At 38.5% G+C, this 22,497-nt stretch overlaps 1 protein-coding gene across 1 annotated transcript in view; it reads right to left on the bottom strand.

Moving 5' to 3' along the window:
- Window positions 1-22,497, bottom strand: part of Mhcl (Myosin heavy chain-like) — a 938,273-nt gene that overhangs the window by 680,955 nt on the left and 234,821 nt on the right. The window contains exon 13 of the mRNA XM_090376088.1: window positions 15,674-15,896. Within this exon, the coding sequence (XP_090232214.1) occupies window positions 15,674-15,896 (223 nt within the window). The remainder of the gene's footprint in view (window positions 1-15,673; window positions 15,897-22,497) is intronic.

Genomic DNA, 22,497 nt, shown 5'->3' with positions numbered 1-22,497 from the left:
GATGGAAGTCTGTTCCACCAACCAACCACCCGCTGGCTAAAGGCAAATTTCTGCACGTCTATCCTATATCTGCCTTTCCACAATTTGAATTTATGCCCTCTCAGGTGATTATTCTGAGCAAGAGGAAGAATCCCATCAGCATTGAGCATGCTCAAACCAACCATTCAAGGCTTTATACACCTCTATCAAATCACCTCGCCGGTGCCTAGTCTCCAGACACTGTAATTTGCAAAACTTAAGCCTTTCTTCGTAATAACAACTCTTTGTTCCATTCACTAATCTTGTTGCCCTTCTCTGTACTCGTTCCAGCAGCTCTATATCCTTCTTGAATGTGGCCTCCAGACCTCATTTCAAGAAGTACTCTAGGTGTGTCCTGACCATCGCCTTATACAAGGGAATAATCACCTCCTTATCCCTGCTAGAAAAATTCCTGTATATCATTGATAAGACACCATTAGCTACTCTTGCAGCCCGTCTGCACTGCTCAGAGAACTTCATATCTGCCTGCACAATTACCCCCAGGTCCTTTTCATTCTCTATCACTGTCAGCGTAGTACCACAGAGTTGGTACGCTGCTCTGGGGTTGCTGTTTCCCATATGTAGTACTTTACATCAGTCAATGTTATTGCTGTGTTTAACGACAGATAGGCTGCTAAGGCCATATTGTGTCTTTCTAATGGTGAATATGAAATATTAGCTTAATTGTGATAACTATATTTTATGATATATTCCTATACGATTTAGGAAAGTAAATAGTTCTTTTTCATTAGAATCATCTCCCAGATTCTGTGATAAATTTATTGATGACTGTGTATTAGCTATTGATTTAAAGGTGTTTAAGCGGATATTTTGAAAGTGGAGACAGTCCACTAACAAATGGCGAATGGTCAGTTGTACTTGACATGATGTACATTGGGGAGCGCTGTCATCAGTTAATAGATACAGGTGAGTGAGGTGAGTATGCCCAATCCTTAGCCTTCCTAAAATTGTTTCTTCTCGTCTGCTTTTCAGAAAGCTGGAGGGCCACAGCTTTGGTTCCGGTTTTATTTGGTAGAGTTTGTTTCCTGGATAACCTTTCCAGATTAATGACCAGTGTTATAACATGCTTTACAGATAAAGTGTTTGTAATCTGTATATGGAATTTGAAAAGTCTGCGAAATAGTGGTTTCTGGTTGTTTGGCTGCATGTTCTGCTCTTTCATTGCCAGCAATTCCAGAATGTTCTGGGATCCATCATAATGTCACAGTTTGGTTCAATTTCTTACAGGCAAGTAACTTAGAGTGAATCTGTTTTATTACAGGGTGAGAGGAGTTGGTATTACTATTTATGGCAGAGACAGCACTGAGTGAGTCAGTGTATATTAAAGCAGACGGAATCAGATGTTCAATAATGTGATCTAGAGCTAAGTTTATGGCATAGAGCTCAGCAGTGAAGGTACTGCATTCTATTGGCAATGAGACAGAAGTACTAAATGACGGGAAGATTGCAGCAGCACCTACTTGGGTCTCGGTTTTTGATCCATCTGTATAGATTTCACATGCATTTGAATTAGAAAGAATGTAAGTTGCATGTAACTGTGCGATATTGAAAGGAGACAGCGTGTTCTTTCCCCAGTGTTGAACGTAGTCATCATATATTGCACAGATATTTTTCCAGGGTGGATCTGGTGGTGTTTTGTCCTGAAATATATTGCTGATTTCTATATTCCATGATTGAGCCAGTTCCTTAAATCTAAGTGGAGCAGGTCAGTTTTCAATAGGTTTACTGATGTAAAATGACTTGCATTCAGTATTGTAGAGACATCTCCAACAAGGGTGAGAGGGCAGACTACGGATTTTTGCAGCATACATCAGAAGTAATGATTTTCTGCGAAGATGTAAGGGAGGCTCATTTTTTTTTTTTTTTTTTTTTGATTTGGTAGTTATTGGCGCATCGGCTTCTGTGGCCATATTGCACCTCCCAAGGTTTTTGCAGTACTTTGATCCAAGCCCGAGGCGGGAATCGAACCCGCGACCTTTGGGTTGCCGGGCAGGTACTTTACCCACTCGGCTAGCCCGGTCGGCTGGGAGGCTCATGAGCTTCGATGTACAAGCTCTGAACCGGTGAGGTGCTGAATGAGGCTAGAGCGACTCTCAAAGCACAGTGCTGGATGGTGTTTAGTCGTTCTAAAGTACTTTTCCTCGCTGAATCATATACTGGAGAGCCATAGTCCAAGCGAGACCTGATGAGAGCTCTATAAAGATGGATGAGGGTGTGACAATCAGCACCCCATGACATGGATGACACACACCGCAGGATGTTTAATTTCTTCAAGCAGATGGTTCGAAGATAAGCCACATGTGCTTGAAAGTTCAGTTTCCTGTCTAGTATCAGACCAAGGAAACGGACAGTGTGAGCAAGAGGAACTGGCACGTTATTTATCTTTAGCTCTGGATCAGGATGAAGTGACTGAAGTTTGCAGAAATGAGTAGTAGTGGTTTTCTGTTCAGCGAGATGATATCCATTTCGTAAGGTCCAGGATTGAATTCTCGTCAAAGCAATTTGTAGCTGTCTTTCGATAGTATTCATGCTTTGTGATTGGCAGGATATGGTGAGATCGTCGGCATACATGTATACTTCAATCGTTTTTGGAAGTTCTTCCAAAATATTGTTGATCCTAATTGCAAATAGGGTTGACTCAATATGGAACCCTGTGGGACGCCCTCTTCTTGAATGTGAGAAGTTGACAGCATGATTTTAGATCGGACCTGAAATGTACGCAATTTTAAAAAGTTCTGAATTATTAAAGGGAGATGTCCTCTCAGCCCTAACTGATGCATATCATTAATAATACCATGAAGCCATGTGGTGTCAAATGCTTCATGAATATCCAGGTTAACCATCACTAGATGTTGCCTTCTGACAAAGGCATTACAAATGTTGGATTCAATTTTTACAAGTACATCTAGGGTGGACCTGTTTTTACGGAAGCCATATTGGTGATCAGAAAGGAGATTTTCGGAGTCTAGAATCCAGGTGAGCCTCTTATGTACCATCCTTTCAAAGGTTTTGCCCAAACAGCTTGTCAATGATATTGGTCTGTAATTCTCAACTAGAGAAGGATCTTTGCCTGGTTTTGGAATAGCACAAATATAGGAATGACGCCATGACAGAGGATATGTATTTTCTGTGAAGATCCTGTTATAAAAGAGTAATAGTGTGCCGAGATCGGCTTCATACAGATGCTTCAGCATACTGTAGTGAATGCCGTCTGATCTTGCTGCACTGTTCGGAGATTTGCTCAAAGATTCTCTTAGTTCAGATAGAGTAAACAGCTGGTTATACGGAAGTGAAAGTCTAGTTGCGAAATTAAACTTATGACGTTCTGAATCAGTTTTACTGCGTTGAAAGGAGATCACATAAGAGGAACATGCAGAAATGTTATAAAAAGATTCGGCTAAAGCATTTGCAATGTCAGTAGGAGAGGATAAGTCCTGCCCATTGCATTGTGTTATCGGAGATTGCAGGGGTAGAAATTTCCCATTGAGAGCTTGAATTTTTTTCCAAATGATTCGAGTGTCAGTATTTTTATTAATAGCTGAGGCGAATTTAATCCAGGCATCACGTTTTGCTGTCTTCTTAATTTGTCTTGCTTTAGCTCTGAGTTTTTTGTACATAATTAGGTTGGCGGTAGTTGGAAATTTGCGAAACTGGTTCCAGGCATGGTTTTTTTCTTGTTTCGCTTTGGAGCATTCTTCATTCCACCACTGATTTTGGTGTACCCACTTGCTCTGGTTGGATTTTGGAATGGAAATTTCTGCTGCCGATAATATATGGCTTGTAATGTGTTCAGTTACATCATCAATATGTTTTTGTTGTACATATAGTTTGTCAAGTAGAACACAAGTTGAATAGTTTTTCCAGTCTGCTTTATGAAAGTTCCAAGAAGTACGGCCTTTAGGACATGACACCGTCTGTGTTTGAATTGAACTAACGATAGGAAAATGGTCACTGTGGAATGGATCATTTAGCACTAACCATCTCATGCGTGGAAAAAGAGATGCCGAACATATGGATAAGTCTATGGCTGATGTAGTACCTGTAGGTAGTTGGATATGAGTTGGAGAGCCAGAATTTAACAGAGTCAGGTTATGATTATCCAGGAATATTTCTATTAATTGGCCTCTCCTATCCATGGTGGAAGATCCCCACAATGGATGGTGAGCGTTGAAATCACCGAGTAAACAGACTGGAGGTGGCAGTTGTGTGGCAAGATTGTCAAGTTCCGTCTGGGAGCAAGTATAGTTCGGTGGGATATAGATGGATGCAAGGGTTAACGATATTCCCATTTCTATCTGAACCGCTACAACTTCTAAAGAGGTTTGTAGTTGGAGATGTCTTGACGGTATGCTAGTTTTGATAAGAATAGCCACCCAACAACGAGCAGGAGTGTAGGAATCCCTGTCTCGCCTAAACATAGTATAACTTTTAATTTTCAGAGAAACTTGTTGTGATAAAAAGGTTTCCTGTAAACATACACCTATTGCTTTAGTTTGTATGAGTAAATCATCTATATTACTGCGTAATCCTCTACAGTTCCATTGAAGGAATTTATTCATTTGTTAGATTTATTTGAGGAAGATTGATCTGACTGTTTTTTCTGAGAAGGTTTCTGTCTGCTTAGTTTCAATTTTTCATTTCTGGGAAAGGATGGGCGTCCTGCATCCATGGTATCATTAGCATGTTACTCTAGTACTGTCCCTTCATCCTCTGACTGAACCTCCATTTCCATGTTGCTAATGCTTGGTTTCACTTTCTTCTGGTTTTCAATAGTAGCTGATAGTAGTTTTCAATAGTAGTTGTTGTTTCGGGCAAGGTTCAGTGAGCATCAGTTGGGATGCTGATTGGGGCGTTGCTGGTCTCACTGACTGTAGTTTTCTTATTGTAAGTTAGCACAGTTTTGGCCCAGGTGGCAAAGGAAATATTTGGTTCGATGGAGACATCTGTTTGGGCTGCAGCTGAGCGGCTGTTTTTTGTGACCGATGCATATGATCGGCTAGGCATGGTTATCATTATTTGTTTTCTTGCTTCAGGGTATGTGACTTTATGCTCCACTTTATACTTCTGGATTTTATTACCTGTTTTCCAAAGGTCACACGCTTTAGAAAATGCAGGATGGCTTCCTTTACAGTTTGGGCAAGTGGGAGTTGAAGCTGTACCGTCTCCTTGGGAATGTTCCTTGGAGCCGCAAATAGGGCACACAGCATCGCCTCGGCATGCCGTCTGAGAATGGCCTTACTTCTGGCACTTAAAGCAGCGAATGGGATTCGGGATGTAGGGTCGAATCTTGCAGTTTAAGTAACCTGCTTTTACAGAAGAAGGGAGATTCGGAGTACTGAATGTTAAAATAATGGACCCGGTTGGTAATAGGTTGCCATCTTTTTTTGTCATAATTCTCCGTGCACGAGTCACTTTTTGTTCACTAAGCTCTTGAATGATCTCTTCCTCAGACACATTTAGTAAGTCCCATTCACTGATAACTCCTTTAGAGGTGTTCAGATTGTTATGGGCTGTTACTGACACAGGAATATTGTTAAAAGTTGTTAATTTTAACAATTTTTCTGAGTGACTTGGCTTGGAAGCTTCAATTAGAAGATCTCCAGATTGGAGACGCTTCACCATTTTAGGAGATCCAACAACCGATCCTAAGCATTTCTGTATTAGAAATGGCGATAACTTGCCTACAGGTTGTGTGGATAATGAGTGCATTATTAGAAATGCTGGCATATCTGCACTCTGTTTTTCAGTCCGCTGTCTCTTCGGACGATTCAAGTCATGCTCTGAATCAGAGTTGAAAGGTCTGGAGCCCGTGGGCTCTAGCTGTGGATATGCATCACAATCCATCGTTGCTCCTTTTTAGCTCTGGAAGAGGGAATTCCTTCTCCCGGGTTACTGACCCCGCCACGTGGAGGCAGGAGCGGTGCCAACCAGTGACCAAGCGATCAGCAGAAGAGGAGAGCAGTACGTTGCTAGCGATAGCAGTGACGTTGCAAGAGGGGTTAGCAGTAACGTTGCGAGCGGTGAAGCAGTGACGTTGCGAGTGGTCAGCATTACTGCTGACCGCTTGCGAGCGGTGGAGGGATTATTTAACCACTAGTACTCGCCCTAGGAAAATCGCTAGAAAATCGCACTAGAAAGATCGCTTGGGAACTATCGCTTGGCAATCGGGGCCTGTCAATGTTAAACTTCATTTGCCACCTCTCAGCCCATTTGCTCAACCTTTCCAGATCCTGTTGCAGCAGCATAGCGTCAGTAGTGTCCTTAACAACCCTGCCAACCTTTGTATCGTCTGCAAACTTGGACATTAAGCTTGATATACCATCATCAATATTATTTATAAATACAGAAAACAATAATGGACCCAACACTGAACCCTGAGGGACTCCACTAATAACATTAGTCCACGATGAGCAGTGTCCATTGATTACCATTCTCTGCCTTCTCCCACTCACCCATCCCTTTATCCATAGCAGCAATTTGCCTCCAATGTCACACTGCTCCAATTTGTGCAGCAGTCTTCCATGTGCAACAGTATCAAAAGCCTTTCTAAGATCCAAGTATATAATATCAAAGTTATTCCCTGCATCCAGTTCTTTTGTGACTGCATCATAGTATCCAATCAAATTGGTCAGGCAAGACTTACCCTTAACAAAACCATGCTATGTCCGAGCTATAATTGAAGTCTTGTCTGGATTATCCTGCAGTGCTTCTTTAACCAATGCCTCCATTAATTTTCCTGGAACAGAGGTTAAACTTACAGCTCTATAAGCATTCTGCAAATCTGACTTATATCGCTTGTGGCAGCAAGGCAAGTTGAACAATATGCTTTGAGGGGCCTGCACCCCAGTCACACACAGAGGACCCCAGCAGTCAACCACTCTCTCTTTGTCCTTAATTTGAGCAACAAAAACCTATCCAGTGAAGAAGGAACTCCTTGCCCTTGGAATGAAGTTTACTGTTACCTCGGAGTCCTCCCATCACAGAACTCTCCATGGGAATAGAGGCACCTTTGACACATCTGCCTGAGGAAACCACCAACGAAATTCATTTTAAGACTGCATCAAACTTGCAATGTTTTTGTCCAGTTGGCTCTCACCACAGCGGCAGACAGGTTTCTGCTCTGAACTCACTTAGGAGAGATGACTTCATTGTCACTCTACAGTGTGATAAGGGATGTCCTACTGTCATCCTGAATCGGTCTGAATACCAAGATAAAACCTTGTCTCTCCTGCCAGATGTCACTGTTTATGAACCAGTGCATGACCATCCCATCAAGGTATTGGAATGGTGGGAAGCTAGTGTCAACAGCCTAGTTTACAACTGGTTAAAATCTAAGAAGATTTCAAAAACTACATACTGGCAAATACAAGCAACTGGGTGTCATCTTCCCCAGTTCTGTGGACTACCAAAGTATACAAGCCAGGCACCCCCTGTAACCAATTGTCTCATTGCAATTCCCTGCTGTATGAACTATCAAAGTTTGTCGCTGGACTGCTGTCACCTCTTGTAGGCTAAACCAACTGTACAGTCTCGAACAGTGGGGAGTTCTTACACCTGATTTCAAACCTTACCATCTCTGAAGATCAAGTCATGGCCTCATTTAAGGTTGCGTCTTTGTTCACTTCGATCCTGGTTCAACAAGCCATCACATGTGCCAGACAACTATTGGACAGCAACCCCACCCTACCCAATAGAACCGCATTATCTACTGAATTTGACCGATAGTGTGGTCATGTTCAGTGACTCCCTGTTTAGGCAGATCCACGGCACGGCCATGAATCTGCCCCAATCAGCTATGTCATGGCGAATATTGGCATGGAACAACTGAAGGGACATGCATTCTTGAACTTAGCAGATCCAATCACCTTCTGGTGCTGCTACGTCGATGTCGTGTTTGTAATCATCCCCCAGGGCTCGGAAAACTGACTTGTACTACACCTCAATTTTCTGTCGCCCTTTATCCAGTTCACCATTGAGCTAGAGTCAGACAATGAACTCTCCTTTCTAGTTTGGCTTGAGGGAACTCATTTAAGAATCTCGGTATACCATAAACCAATGTATACCAACCAATTCACCAACTATAGATCAGCTCACGTTCACAGCCAGCTTTTCAGTGCTGCACCTGCCCCTTATGTACATGCCTGGACCCATTCCAGTTCCACTGATGAAAGATGTGATGAGGTTATAAGAATAAAGATGAATCTGTTCAAATGTGGTTACCCTACCTGTACCCTAGACAAATGTGATCTGCAGGCCCTGAACTCATAGCACACTCTAGAGCTTCCCACAATGATAACACGATCTCGTCTGCTGATTCAGACCACTCAGCAGTCGCAGAACATTACTGGTCATCTAAGCACCATCATGACCCATGCCAAGACAATAAAGTCATCGACCACTTGCAAAATTACCACCAATGATTGTGGCTAGAATCATTCCACATATCATGTTGCCATGGTGCTTTAAACTGCAATAAAGGAACACGTATTCATCCTATTATGGAGGCAGTTATCCTCCAGTATGATGAAAGTTGGCACATACCCCCATGGACTCTCTTTGCAATCACAGCCACAAATGTCTAACTCCAACCAGTAATTGTTGCTTGCACTCATCCCATGCTTTACCTCATCTGACCACGACCGGGCATTCTTTGTTTTTGTACTAACTTATATTCAGCTGATGAAGAGTCTCCTTGACTTGAAAGCTTCTGTACTAATTTGTTTTAATTTGTTGTTTTTGCTTTAGTTTGCCTTATTAAAGGGTTCTACCTACAACATATTTGTTTTCTGTTTGTTCAGAGTAAACAGTAATTTTAACCTTATCATGAATATCGGATTCGGAGGTCTTTTTAACCTTATATGTAACTGAGTTAAGAATGAGCATAAAGAATAATTATAGCAAAGTTTCTTGTCTACATAATTTTTTTTTTACATAAATTAAGCAATTTAGCAAAGTTCCTTTATCCATGACTTGCAACTTCGATATCACTGAGTTCCTATGAACTACACAAGTGAAATACATGGAAAGGAATAAAATAAAAGCTATAATTCTTCTGATCGATAAGAGATGATATACAGGCAATTTTAATGACTATTTAAAAATTAATACTTCACAGGAACAATATTTTGAACAACTGGGCTCTTTAAACAATTTAGACTGTGGTTCAGAAAATTGCTTTTCAAAGAATTTTTCACCAATTATTTAAGATTCATTTTGCAACAATCTAAAAAAATAAACAAGCCAGTTGATTCATGCAGTATATGACATTTCAGGTTCATTAACAAATAGTAATACTTCATGATTTATAATAAAATAGGTCAACCCATCAACATGAAAATTTGATACAAAGATTCCTAAATTATTTTTTTTAGGTAAGCCTTGAAATTATGAAATGGATCAGAGCTCCTGTTCCAAATTTATAGTAATATTTCTGTAGGAGAAGCTGGGAAAAGAATGTTATGAATTCAGAACTGAACTTAGAACCATCCCAGCAGCAACAGAATATATGCTGAAAATCTGGTAGCATTCTGCATTTTTCCTGTCAATGCAGAAACATATTTTCATTTATGTGATTTTTGTAGGGGGGGAAGGAAAAACAAATGTTGTGAAATCTTAACTGGACCTGAAATTTCCCTAAGAACCAACAGAACACATATTGAAATTTTCCCTTGATCGAATTTTTCATTATAGAGGATTACACAAAATATACTTTCATTGATATGAATAAATATCTGCATTTGGGGAAGGAGGGTATGACTGATCACAAAAAAGCTTTCCAGGGACCTACAAACATGCTGAAAATGTAATATCAATTAAACTTTTTCATTTTTTTAATTAAGTAAAGTCTAAACATCTGATAACATACTTCAATTAAAAGTTAGGCACTGTATGCAGCACATTATATTTCAGGTACATTATATTATTTTCTTAAAATTAATTGAATTGCTTCTTTTTTTATCAATAATGTTTGTTATTTGGTTTTTAGGAGCATTAGCAACTAAGGCCATATTGCTCCAAAAATATGTGGTGGTCATTCCCTGACCTTTCCGCATCCTTCGTATTTGGTGGTCACGGGCTTGAACCCCAGTCTAATCAAGAAGTGTGCTACGCACTGCTGCTCCTGCCCACCTGGCTACAGAGGCGCCCTATCAATAATGAACTACAGAGTTCATATAGGGGCCAATGGTTCCAACTGTGGTACAGCATTCAAAAGGCAGAAAGTGGGGCAGCCACATTGTATGGTGCGAAGGATGAATAAGTGATAATAAAACAGATCTCGTACTAACAAAAAGAACATTAAATTATAACTGAACAATCAATTACATTTTAATATACTTTTATACCATATGTTTGTAGATTTTAAAAAGGCTTTTTCTGTAATTGATTAAAGTGAAAAGTAACTATAGCTATCTTCTTATCAATTAATTACTAAGATTATAACTTTATAGAGCACTTAATAAAATCTATAGTTTTATGTTCTCTAAACTTTCAGTTTAGTTACAAGTATAATATTTATTTCTCTTCTCCTATACTCTTTTAAGTCTCTTTTCTCTCCATATACCTATGTATCTCTTCACAAGTGATCCCACATTCACGAGCCTTGCATAACAATATAGGTAAAAAGTGCAAAGACTGTCTACAGCTAATAATACTGCATTAAAACTACATGCATTCTACGAACTTCTTTTTTCCATATAAATTGTATAGAAAAAAAAAGAAATAATAATTACTGAATTTCTATTTGTACAATTTTAATGAAATTTGGAATGGCGTGACAAACCTTTCTATATAAACCAAATATAAAATTTCATTAAAATCTGTGCATTGGGAGTTCAGTTGTTAGATGCAGGACAGAGGGATGGATGGAAATGAAAATAGGCATTTATGCACATATATATATATATATATATATATACACAGTGAAACTTCCCTTTAACAGACAGCCAATGGGAACGAAAATTTGTCTGTTAGAGAGAAGTGTCCACTAACAAGAAGTCTGAGGAAGAAAAAAACAGAAAGAAAGAAAAACCGTTAAACGTTTAATGTAAAATTAAATTAAAATATATACAGATTTTGAACAATATTTTTGTAAATAATATACAATTACATACACAATAGATAAAGAAAAATCGTTAAATGTTTAATGTAAAATTAAATTAAATTATATACAGATTTTGCACAATATTTTTGTAAATAATATACATATAATTGTGCTATGCATATTATGACTTTATTTTAAGAAAAATACATACAGTATCACTTATTTTCTTCTGCACCTTCTTCCGGCTGATAATTTTGTTTTCAACATTTGTTTGGAGTGAAGAAACCATCGAAAGTCCTTCAGTATCTTCTTCAGCGGCAAAAAACATTTTTAAACGATTTATTTGTATGAGCGCTTCTTCTATTTTCATCAGTGGTTCGTCGTTAATATGCTCTTCGACAGAATGACCTCCTTCCATTTCTTCATCCTCATGAGGAACTTCTTGAAAAATATCGATGATAATGTCGTTGATATCTAGAGCACCATCTTCTGTAGTGAGGTTCGAGTCTATATCTTTGTAGCCAGGGTCACTTGTAGCAGAAGTATCGTACATTATCAATAGATGTTGAAGTTCTTGTTCTTCTTGGTGCTCCACATTGCTGTTCACAACTTCAAATTTTGCGTTTGAGAAGCCAGACTTTACAAAACAGTTCACGACAGTTTGTTTTCTAATTGCATTTACTGAAGAGGAAATCCACTGAATCGCATCTAGGATGCTGAGTTTCTTTGCAAGGTCACTTGCACACGTTACATCGTTCATGTTTGCAATGAGATATCTTAAAACACGTTTTCTGTAGTGAAGTTTAAATTTTTTTATTATTTCTTGATCCAAGGGCTGATACTGCAGATGTGTTTGGTGTCAGAAAAACGATCTGAATGTTGGACAATTCAATGTGCGGGTGAGATGCAGCATTATCCATGAAAAGAATAATTTTTCTGTTTTGACGAATCATGTTTTGGTTAAAGTGACTTATCCATTCGCTCATGATATCTCGTATCATCCATGCTTTTTTATTAGACTTCCAGTCATCAAAAGATTCAACTTTATGCCCTTGAAACAACGAGGATTTTGTGGTTTTCCTATAACAAGAGATCGTTCAGTCTCCCAGCACATTTGTACACAATAGTACAGTCAAGCGTTCCTTAGAAATTTTTCCGCCCTGGCACTTTTCGTTTTTTAGACTCATTGTTTTTTCACAAAGAGCTTTAAAAAACAACCCTGTTTCGTCACAGTTGTAAATATCCTTAGCTTCAAAATCACGACATAAATCTTCCAATTTGACAGTCCACTCTGTTACAACCCCAGTATCAACAGATCCACCTTCACCACTTATGGTTTTCCAAGAAATTTTATGCCGAGTTTTGAACTTGTCTAGCCATCCCACAGAAGCTTTGAACTCATTTACTCGCATAGATTTCGCAACCTCCAAAGCCTTTTCCCTAATAATGGGAAAGGCCCATTAATGGGAATTTTTTTAGCACGTGCACGACAAAACCACTCATACGTAACATTGTCAATTTGAATTCCAACAGTTTTCGGGAATGATTTTTGAACCTGATTATTTACGTGTTGCCAAAATTGTTTGAGCAGTTCATTTTTTTTCTTTAGGATGTCGCTTACCTGCGTCTTCCCGATTTTGAATTTTGCAGCGAGATGGTGAACGCTATTTTCTTGCCGATCATATGCATTAATGAGTTCCACTTTATCTTTTAAAGTTAAATGTTTACAAGAAGACATTGTGCACTTCACACGACACTGAACAAAACTGAAAACTGAAACTCAAAAGAATGAAAGGCCAACAAAATTCCCCTCCCCCTGCATACACCGAATTCATCAGAAGTTTTACACGTGCCTTAAAATTCTCGAAAAAGGGTTTAGAACCGCGACATAAACCTTGATAAAATTTGGAGAATCGGAAATAGAAAATAAACACACGATTGAGGCAATACATGGAAGAAACATTCCTAGAAAAAGGGCCGTGAGCTCGCCCGCTGTCCGTTATTGGGAGAACAAATTAAGTGCTAATCTAAACGAAACAGTGCAGATTGCCTGTCCACGTCCGTTACAGAGAATGTCCGCTAGACAGAAGCTGAAAACACGTTAAAACCAATAGAGGAGAGTTGGGGAATTTGAAAATGTCCATTGTAGAGAGATGTCCATTAGGAGAAGTTTCACTGTATATATACATATATATATATATATATATATATATATATATATATACACACACACCAGGTGGTTATAAAATAAGTTTCCCTATTCAGGAGACCATAGTGTCAAAACAGAGTTAGCACTGTGAAAATGGGTATGTCATTAAGGGTATGGGGAAGCGATTTGTAGAAGGAAAAAAAAAAAAAAAAAATCAGTTCAAATTTCTGCCACCAGGGAAAAAACAGTGCTGCCTATATGTAAAAGTTGTCATTTACTTCAAGACACTCTGCTTACACAAATGACATCCTGTTGGATAAAAGCAGAAAGGTAAAGTCCACTGTCAATAACCATTATGGCTCTTACAAAAAAGGAACATGCTCTTTTAGTAAAACTGTTCTACCAGAATAATAATAATGCTAATGCAGCACTTAAGTGGGGCTTCAAAAACTATTAAAGAAATTTGAAGCGACTGGGAGTTAGATGTAATTCCAGGCAGGGAATGACCATGTATCGGAACGAAGATAGTGGATGAAGTGGCAGTTGCAATGGCCTCCAGGTTAGAATGCAAAATGCTACCAGTCAGTAGTGCCAGAGGTGTTTCAAGAAACTTGAACCTTCCTTGGTCTACTGTACATAAAGTTCTTCGAATAATTTTACGCTGGTTCCTGTACAACATTCACGTAGTGAAAGAACTAAAGTCTTGTAATCAGCAACAACGAACAGACTTTGCTCTATGATTTCTGGCTCATATGGAATTTGATAATACATGGGCTCGAATGATCTTGTGGCACATTTCACTCTTCATGGGACTATAAATGCACAAAACTGTCAAATATGGACTTCTCGACCATCTGCTGTGCATGAAAGACCACTACAAAGTCTATACGTTACAATATGTTGTGGATTCACAGCAGAGTTTATAATCGGACCATTTTTTTTTTAAGAGTCTACACCTCATGGCCCCATAAGGTGTATGGCACTAATAATAGTGCACAGTACTGCAATCTTCTAAGAGATCACATTATTCCCGCTCTGCAAGAAAGGCAGAGCGGGAATAATGTGATCTGCTTGGAGACCTTACTCATGCAAGATGGTGTCCCTTTAGAGTCCATCTAGATTGTTCGTGCAAGATGGTGCCCCTTGGAGCCCATATAGCCTGTTCCTGCAAGATGGTGCCCTCCCCAAGTTGGTCCACAAGTGAAGGAACTGCTCCATTCAACATTCGGAAATGATCGCATCATTTCTAGAGACTTTCCGCAGTTCTGACCAGCCCACACACACAGTTCTGACCAGCCCGATCACAGATCTCAATCCTGTGATTCCTGGTTATGGAGATACCTGAAGAGTTTACCATGGCAAAATACAGGCACTTATCGATTTGAAAGCAAGCATTAAACAGCATGTAGCCAACATCCCCAATGAGATCCAAGCAAAACTGTGTCACACGCAGTCCTCCATTTTCAGAATGTCATCTCAAGTGATGGAAAGCACATAGAACAATATCCATAGATTTCTAAGTTCTGATATTAAAATCTTATCCTAAGTTAAGTATTCCATCTGATGTAGTAGTAGTAGCATATGATGCAAGAAAGCAAGTGTATGAGCTTATGCAGCATCAGCCAAAAAAAAAAAAAAAAAAAAAACACACCATTCCCTCCAAATGCCTGTCCAGTTCCTCCTTAAATTTATTTAAACTATCAACTTCCACAATGACAGATGGAAGTTTGTTCCAGCAATTAACCACCCGCTGGCTAAAAGCAAACTTCCACACATCTATTCTACATCTGTCTTTTCTTAATTTGAATTTATGCCCCCTTAGGTTCGTAATCTGAAAAAGTGGAAGGATCCCATCAGAATTCAGCGTACTCAACCCATTCAAGGCCTTATACACCTCAATCAGATCACCGTGCAGATACCTAGTCTCCAGCCACTGCAATTTGCAGAACTTGAGCCTCTCTTGGTAAAGGATCCCTTCATTCCCCTCATCAATCTTGTTGCCCTTCTCTGTACACACTCAAGCAAATCTACATCCTTCCTAAAATGAGGCCTCCTCCAGACCTGTATGCAGAAAAGCTTTTGTTTACAGTGCCAATTTTACCTGGTGGTGGAAATTTGAACTATATATATTTTTTTTTTCTACAAATTGCTTCCACATACCCTAAATGACATACTCAATGATTTTCACAGTGCTATCTCTAACCGTTTTGACACTAGGGTCTCCTGAATAGAGAAACTTATTTTATAACCACCTGGTATATGCTAATGCACCTAAAAAATAGAGTAATTAGAAAAACATTCATCTAATTTTCAATGAAACCCTTGATATTTCTCAATATCAAATTAAAGGAAATAAGAAAATCTCAAGCATTAAAGCTGCTCCTAGAAAGAAGTGCATTGATTTCTTCAAGCAATAAAAACTGCCCATTACTAATTTAAGCTACCTCTTGTGGAATACTGAGAAAATATCCTTTCAACAAAGGATTTGTCTGTTGAGCCAGGAAAGAGAGACTCTTCATCCAATAACCACAATAAACCTCTCTGTCCAACATCTCGTAGGTCTGCTGTAGAAGAGCGACTTGCCCCTTGCTGAGGCGTATGATCTATCACATTAATTAAAGGTGCAGGAGTAGACACGTTGAATTCTTCATCCCATTTTATATTTTCCTAGAAAAAAAAAAGTTTTTATATTAAAGTGAGTTATATAAAAACAGTTTTCTTGAATTATAATAATTTGTACACTTCGTATTCAGCTATGAGTAATTGAATAAATTCTATATTATCTTTTCTGTTTGTTTGTTATTTGGTTTTTAGGAGCATTAGCAACTAAGGCCATATTGCTCCGGGGATACGCGGTTGTCATTCCCTGACCTTTCCGCATCCTCCGTATTTGGTGGTCACGGGCTCGAACCTCTGTCTAATCAAGAAGCGTGTGCTACGCACTGCTGCTCCTGCCCACCTGGCTATGGAGGCGCCATTATTATCTTTTCGCTAGACTCTTAAAAATTCTAGAAATTAAGATAGTATGTTATGCCTCACTCACAACTGAAATAAACACTGCTACCACTAAAAATATTTCCACAATTGCTGGATTTCAAAATGAGAATTTCTGGAGTCAGGAGAAAAAGTAACTAGCATATAATGATTTGTCCCAGGTGACACTTATTACTAACTATTTGGCATGCTCGAAGGTTGGCTTTGAGTTTTTCTGTTTTTCCTGATATTTGCAAAAATATAGGTTAGTGTGAAGCATGAACTGTGGATAAGTGATAAATAAAACGGATCTCATACTAACAAAAAAAAAAAAAAAAATGGAATTATAACTGAACAATCAATCACATTTTAATCTACTTTTATACCATATATTTGCAGATTTTAAAATGGTTTTTGATAGTAACAAGAGAAAGTATGCAGAGTGCTCTACATACCGACACCCTGCATATCAACATAATTCAAACATTTTTTTTAAATCTCAACATTTTTATGAACTTTGTGGTCCTTATATGTTTTAATTCATTCTCTTTCTTTCTTCAAATGATAAAGCCAAAAGGATTTTGTGTATTTATTTTCTGAAATTCTTAGTGCTTGAAGAATCATGCACTTATTATATCTACTGACAACCTAACAGTTTTGAACTGTTAGGGTATTCATAAGCTTTCTGTAGACCTCTACATTAAATGGACAATATTTAAAATAATTAAATGCACAAGGCATAATACATTAAGAGTTTAATATCTATATAATATCGGTGTGTAGATGCACCATAGACAACTCTTAAAAAACTACAAAGTAGTTGTTGTGGGCATCATTTGCTCTTTCTCATATTGTGCTCTGCCTTCATGACGAGTTGCCATGATATTGCACTACCTCACATAAGTAACGCTTCCCTAATAGAGAAGACTATTGTTACTTATTCTCAGTGAGTACCACCACCCAGATATGTTTCAAGGCTATTGGCCTATCATCAGTGGGTGGGCAGGTACCCTAGTATTGCAGACATGACGACCCAGTTGTGAAGATAATCACAATATGAGAGATGCCAAAAGGTGTATAAGACAATATTTAAAATAATTAAATGCACAAGGCATAATACATTAAGAGTTTAATATCTATATAATATCGGTGTGTAGATACACCATAGACAACTCTTAAAAATGATGCCCACAACTACTACTTTGTAGTTTTTTAAGAGTTGTCTATGGTGTATCTACACACCGATATTATATAGATATTAAACTCTTAATGCATTATGCCTTGTGCATTTAATTATTTTAAATATTGTCTTATACACCTTTTGGCATCTCTCATATTGTGTGATTATCTTCACAACTGGGTCGTCATGTCTGCAATACTAGGGTACCTGCCCACCCACTGATGATAGGCCAATAGCCTTGAAACATGTCTGGGTGGTGGTACTCACTGAGAATAAGTAACAATAGTCTTCTCTATTAGGGAAGCGTTACTTATTTGAGGTTGTGCAATATCATGGCAACTCGTCGTGAAGGCAGAGCACAATATGAGAAAGAGCAAATGATGCCCACAACAACTACTTTGTAGTTTTTTAAGAGTTGTCTATGGTGTATCTACACACCGATATTAAATGGACAGAACTCATGCAATACCTACCTAGTAACGGGTAGGTCCACCTTTCGGCCAAATAATGGCAGTCACATGATGAGGCATCGAGTCCACTAGTTCACAAAAGTGTTCCACAGGTATTTCCATCTGTACTTGCTGCACCGCTGTCCATAATTCCTGGGTGGAGGATCCAAAGCCTGAATGGACCTTTAAACAGCATCCCAAAGATGCTCCACAGGGAGGCCATTCAATGGCAGTAAAATTTGCGGAATGCTCTTCAAATCATGTTCTAGTCACCACAGCTCTGTGGGGAGGTGCATTGTTCTGCTAGAAGAGTCCACTGCCCTGTGGGTGCACAATGACCACGAAGGGATGCAGATGGTCTGCAAGGATGGACACGTAACCTGGACCATTCAGAGATGAGTCTAGACGTACCAGAGGTCCCAACATGCACCAGCTGAATAGGCCCCAGACCATTACCGACTGTCCACCTGCCTGAACAGTTTCACGACAAGTGAATAGCTTTGTGCGATTACCACAGATATGCACCCTCCCATCCGCTCGAAATAACTGGAAACAGGACTCATTGGACCAGGAGACTTGTCCCCAATCATCAAAGGTCCAGTGCCGATGTTCTTTCACCCATTTGAGGTGTAGAGTCCTGTGTCGTGGTGTTAGCAATGGGACGGTGGCTCCCATAACCTATTGAGGCTAATGATCACCTGACGGTCTTTTGGTGGAGACATTTCTGGCACCTCCCTCATTGAAGTCTGTGGTTATTCGTGCCACTGTCGCTCTCCAGTTGGCTGAAACAATGTGAGATAGACATCGATGGCCACGTTCATCCACCACCTTTCTCTGCCTACAGCACTGTCTATGATGGGATGTTATTCGGGAAATGCATATTCTCAATATACTCTTGATACTGTCAGACGGGGATAGTACAGTTTCTGTACCACCTCCACAATGGAGCAACCCATGTGTCAGGCACCCACTATCAACCCTCTTTCAAAGTCGGTTAACTCACGATGTTTATCCATAATGACATCGAATTACCATCTATGTGAATGCAGTGTACCTACATACCTGCCAAGCAGTGGGTTCGTCCACTAGTAAGAAGGGTGACAGCATCAAATTGCCCAGGAACCAGATATCCCATGAATTCTGTACTTTTGGTGCATACTAAGATATTACACTTAGCAACTCAACATGTTTAACATATTGATTTTGCATCAATGAAGGGGAGAGTTTTTCTCCTATTTCTAATGACAATTTAATGCTTTCAAAGTTGAAGTGATTGTGGAAAATGAAACACTTCACTCGCCCCCACCCCAAACTAGAAAAATATCATCAATGAATCTGCTTCCCCTTTCCCCATCTTTGAGGATGGGGGACAGTGAGTTACTGCTGCACATTCAAATTCCAATATGTCTATCAGGAGAAGGTCTCTTTTTTGGATGCAGTACTGATTTTAGAATGATAAATATGAGGCTTGTCTAATGGTGAGTTGTAAAATAACTTCAATGCCATTGTTTCCTAGGAGTGTGATGCATTAGTAGAGATGGTGGGGATTATTTTGTGTTTGCCAGTATCAATCTTTTGGAAGGGCAATTTTGCCCTTCCAAAAGAGGGATACTGGCAAACACAGACTAAGTCAAAACTTTCAAATATATCCACTTCTTGGAAGGAAAACTTGCAAATATTTTGATAAATCCTTGCATTTTACAATAGCTGGATTGTGAAATGAGAATTTCTGGAGTCAGGAGAAAAAGTAACTAGCATATAAGGATTTGTCCCAGGTGACACTTTTTACTAACTATTCAGCATGCTGGAAGGTTGGCTTTGAGTTTTTCTGTTTTTCCTGATATTTGCAAAGATATAGGGTGCATCAGAATTGTTTGACTTAACCTTCCAAAGGTGGTCCAATCTATTTTCTTCTCTGAAAGCAAACTTTTTTAGGAACTGTTTAATTCAGTTTTTTTTCCTAGTGGTTTGATGGGGTCTTCTTTAAATACTCTGTGTGTGTACTGTCATCACTTAAGAGGGTTGATATTTCACAACGATAAGTATTTTTGCCATGTATGATGAAGCCACCTCCCATGTCAGCTTTACTGATGTGAATACTGTATACTTCGAGGTTTTTTTGTTGGGTGGTGTAAGGTTTAAACCATCCCAATGTACAACAAATAACAGCAGCTGAAAACTGCAATCAAAAAAGCCAACCATTAAGCCAACAAATACCCACAGTTTTCTTTCCCTCCTACTTCTGCTCAGATGATCATCATGGCTATCAACCAAAAGACGGCCTCCAACTAGTAACCTGCAGGCTAATCCAGACAAGCAACCCAGTCAGACCAAGAACTGCCTAACAATCTTCCACCTCCGATGACTAATTTTTCCACGATTCAATGTGCCCAATCCATTGTGTTTCACACAGTATATCATAAGTAGTATCTTTTAAGTTCATGTTCATTTATACTTGTTAATGTTTTAAGATGTTTACCTCAAAAGGAGCCACAGAGCTGAGCTCTGAAATGCAAAGGGTCTCTTAATGTATTATTAATTAATTAAATGCACTGAGTTATGTCAAACCAATACAGTCAAACTAATTTTCTAAATTTTCAATTCCTACATTACTATTATAGTGCAAGAATTTAAATTACATCCTTGAGCCTTTTGCTTTAATAAAATACAAGAATATTTCACAAGTATGGAATCTATACAGGCTGGCCTCAATTAACGTGATTAATTCGTCTCGCAAATGCATTGCGGGACGAAATGCATTAATTGAATATAATAATCAACAGGAAAAATTATAGTTGGTCTGTGACCTTCAAGAATGTCCAATAAAGAATTTTAAAAATACCTTTTAAATAACTTTTTACCTGTATACTATGTAAAAGATAATGAAAATAATTACAGAATTAAATGTTCACTGCATAAAATACACAATGAAGAAACTATTTGTTATGGAATTATATTTGAACAGTGTTGGCTTTCTATTTTGCTATCAATTTCCAATAACCTACAATTTTCTCTAGGCCCTAGCAAAATAAATATTGAAGAGAACCCCAAAAGTTTTGTTTGAGGTTCTCTGTAATACAAAAGATTTCAACTAGTTCTTTTACCATTATCTCCTTTGCAGTAACATTTTCATCTAGCTCATCTAAAAATTAATTTTTTTTTTTTTTTTTTGCATTTAAAAATTCTAATTTTTTAATGCAAGTCTGCACATGACTTCATTAGCGGGAGACAAACAAGTAACACAGGCGCCTCCGTAACCAGGTGGGCGGGAGCAGCAGTGCGTAGCACATGCTTCTTGATTAGACCAGGGTTCGAGCCCATGACCACCAAATACGGAGGATGCAGAAAGGTCAGGGAATAACCACCGCATATTCCCGGAGCAATATGGCCTTAGTTGCTAATGCTTCTAAAAACCAAATAACAACAACAAGTAACACTTCTGCTTCCAATGGTTGATGGAACACAATGAGGCGGGCAGTGGGCAAATGCTTGTTAATTGCCCATACAATGTGTGGTAAGCTTAGCACACGATCCAAATCTTTTTAAACTATCACATAAAAAAAGGTCATGTTAATTGGAAATCTGTATCGTGTGAAGTGAAAAGTGGAATATTTTTTTCAAATAGCGGTAACTGAAAAACTCATTAATCGAACTCGCATTATGCGAGGCCTGGCTCTACTGTGATTAAAAATCAAAGGATATATTGGATACTAACTCAATCATTAAGGTAGAACAAATCATGGCAAATGTTAAGTATGGAAGGGTGGCAAGTAAAGATGAAATTAGAGCTGAAATGCTGAAATGAAAATGGTGCCATGATGGTTAAAACATTAAAGACATCATTTTGAAGCAAAATTTGTAGAAAATTTGAGCGAAGAATTGTTTCTACCAATATGTAAAAGGGATATAAAGATGAATGTTGATATGACAGAGAAATTTCACTGTAATTTCAACTTATTGTGCCATGTAGAACAATCAGGTTTAGGCCAAATAGGAAAATGCTAGGTTCAAATATTTACAACAAGACATACTTCAGAAAAGTCATGGGAACTTAACAAGAACCTAGGAACCTGCTCTTTCAAATTTTGGAGATATAATAGCATCGAATATTTTTAAGGAGAATAAGAAATACAGTAAACCCCCACTATTCGCAGGGGTTACGTTCCTGAGAAATGCCATGAATACTGAAAACGCGAATACTGAGTTATGGCTCCCATAGTAATAAAGGAGTTCTGTTCCAAAGTAGGAAATATATAAGAAAAACTAGTCTAAAATTTTGTCTATGTTTGTATTATATGTACCTTCATAATATGACTATGTACATATACAGTACATAGCGAAATGCAAGCATATGGCATGAAAATAAGAAACAATTTAATATTAAATATAATATTTATTAGAAATTTCAAACAAATCTTTCAATCCAGCGCCTTTGCTAGCTAAAAAACTTATCCCACCAGTGCTATCACCAGTTTCACTAAAGTGTTGATAAAGGAGTTTTGCCTTTTCACGAATGATGAGTGAACTTAACGGAATTTTATTTTGAGTTCGGTCTTCTATCCACAGATTTAAAGTTTTTTCCATTTTTTCTAATTTAACATCACGAGTTACAGAGCAAATTTTTGAAGCAATTAGCGCGTTTTCACGGACACTACGGCAGATTTTT

Source organism: Mastigoproctus giganteus, chromosome 1 (assembly GCF_048544385.1).
Source record: "Mastigoproctus giganteus isolate SK-2022 chromosome 1, ASM4854438v1, whole genome shotgun sequence".
In the NCBI taxonomy this organism is placed as follows: Eukaryota; Metazoa; Arthropoda; class Arachnida; order Uropygi; family Thelyphonidae; genus Mastigoproctus; species Mastigoproctus giganteus.
Note: the sequence above shows the minus strand (reverse complement) of the source record. Positions and strands in the feature narration are given on the sequence as shown.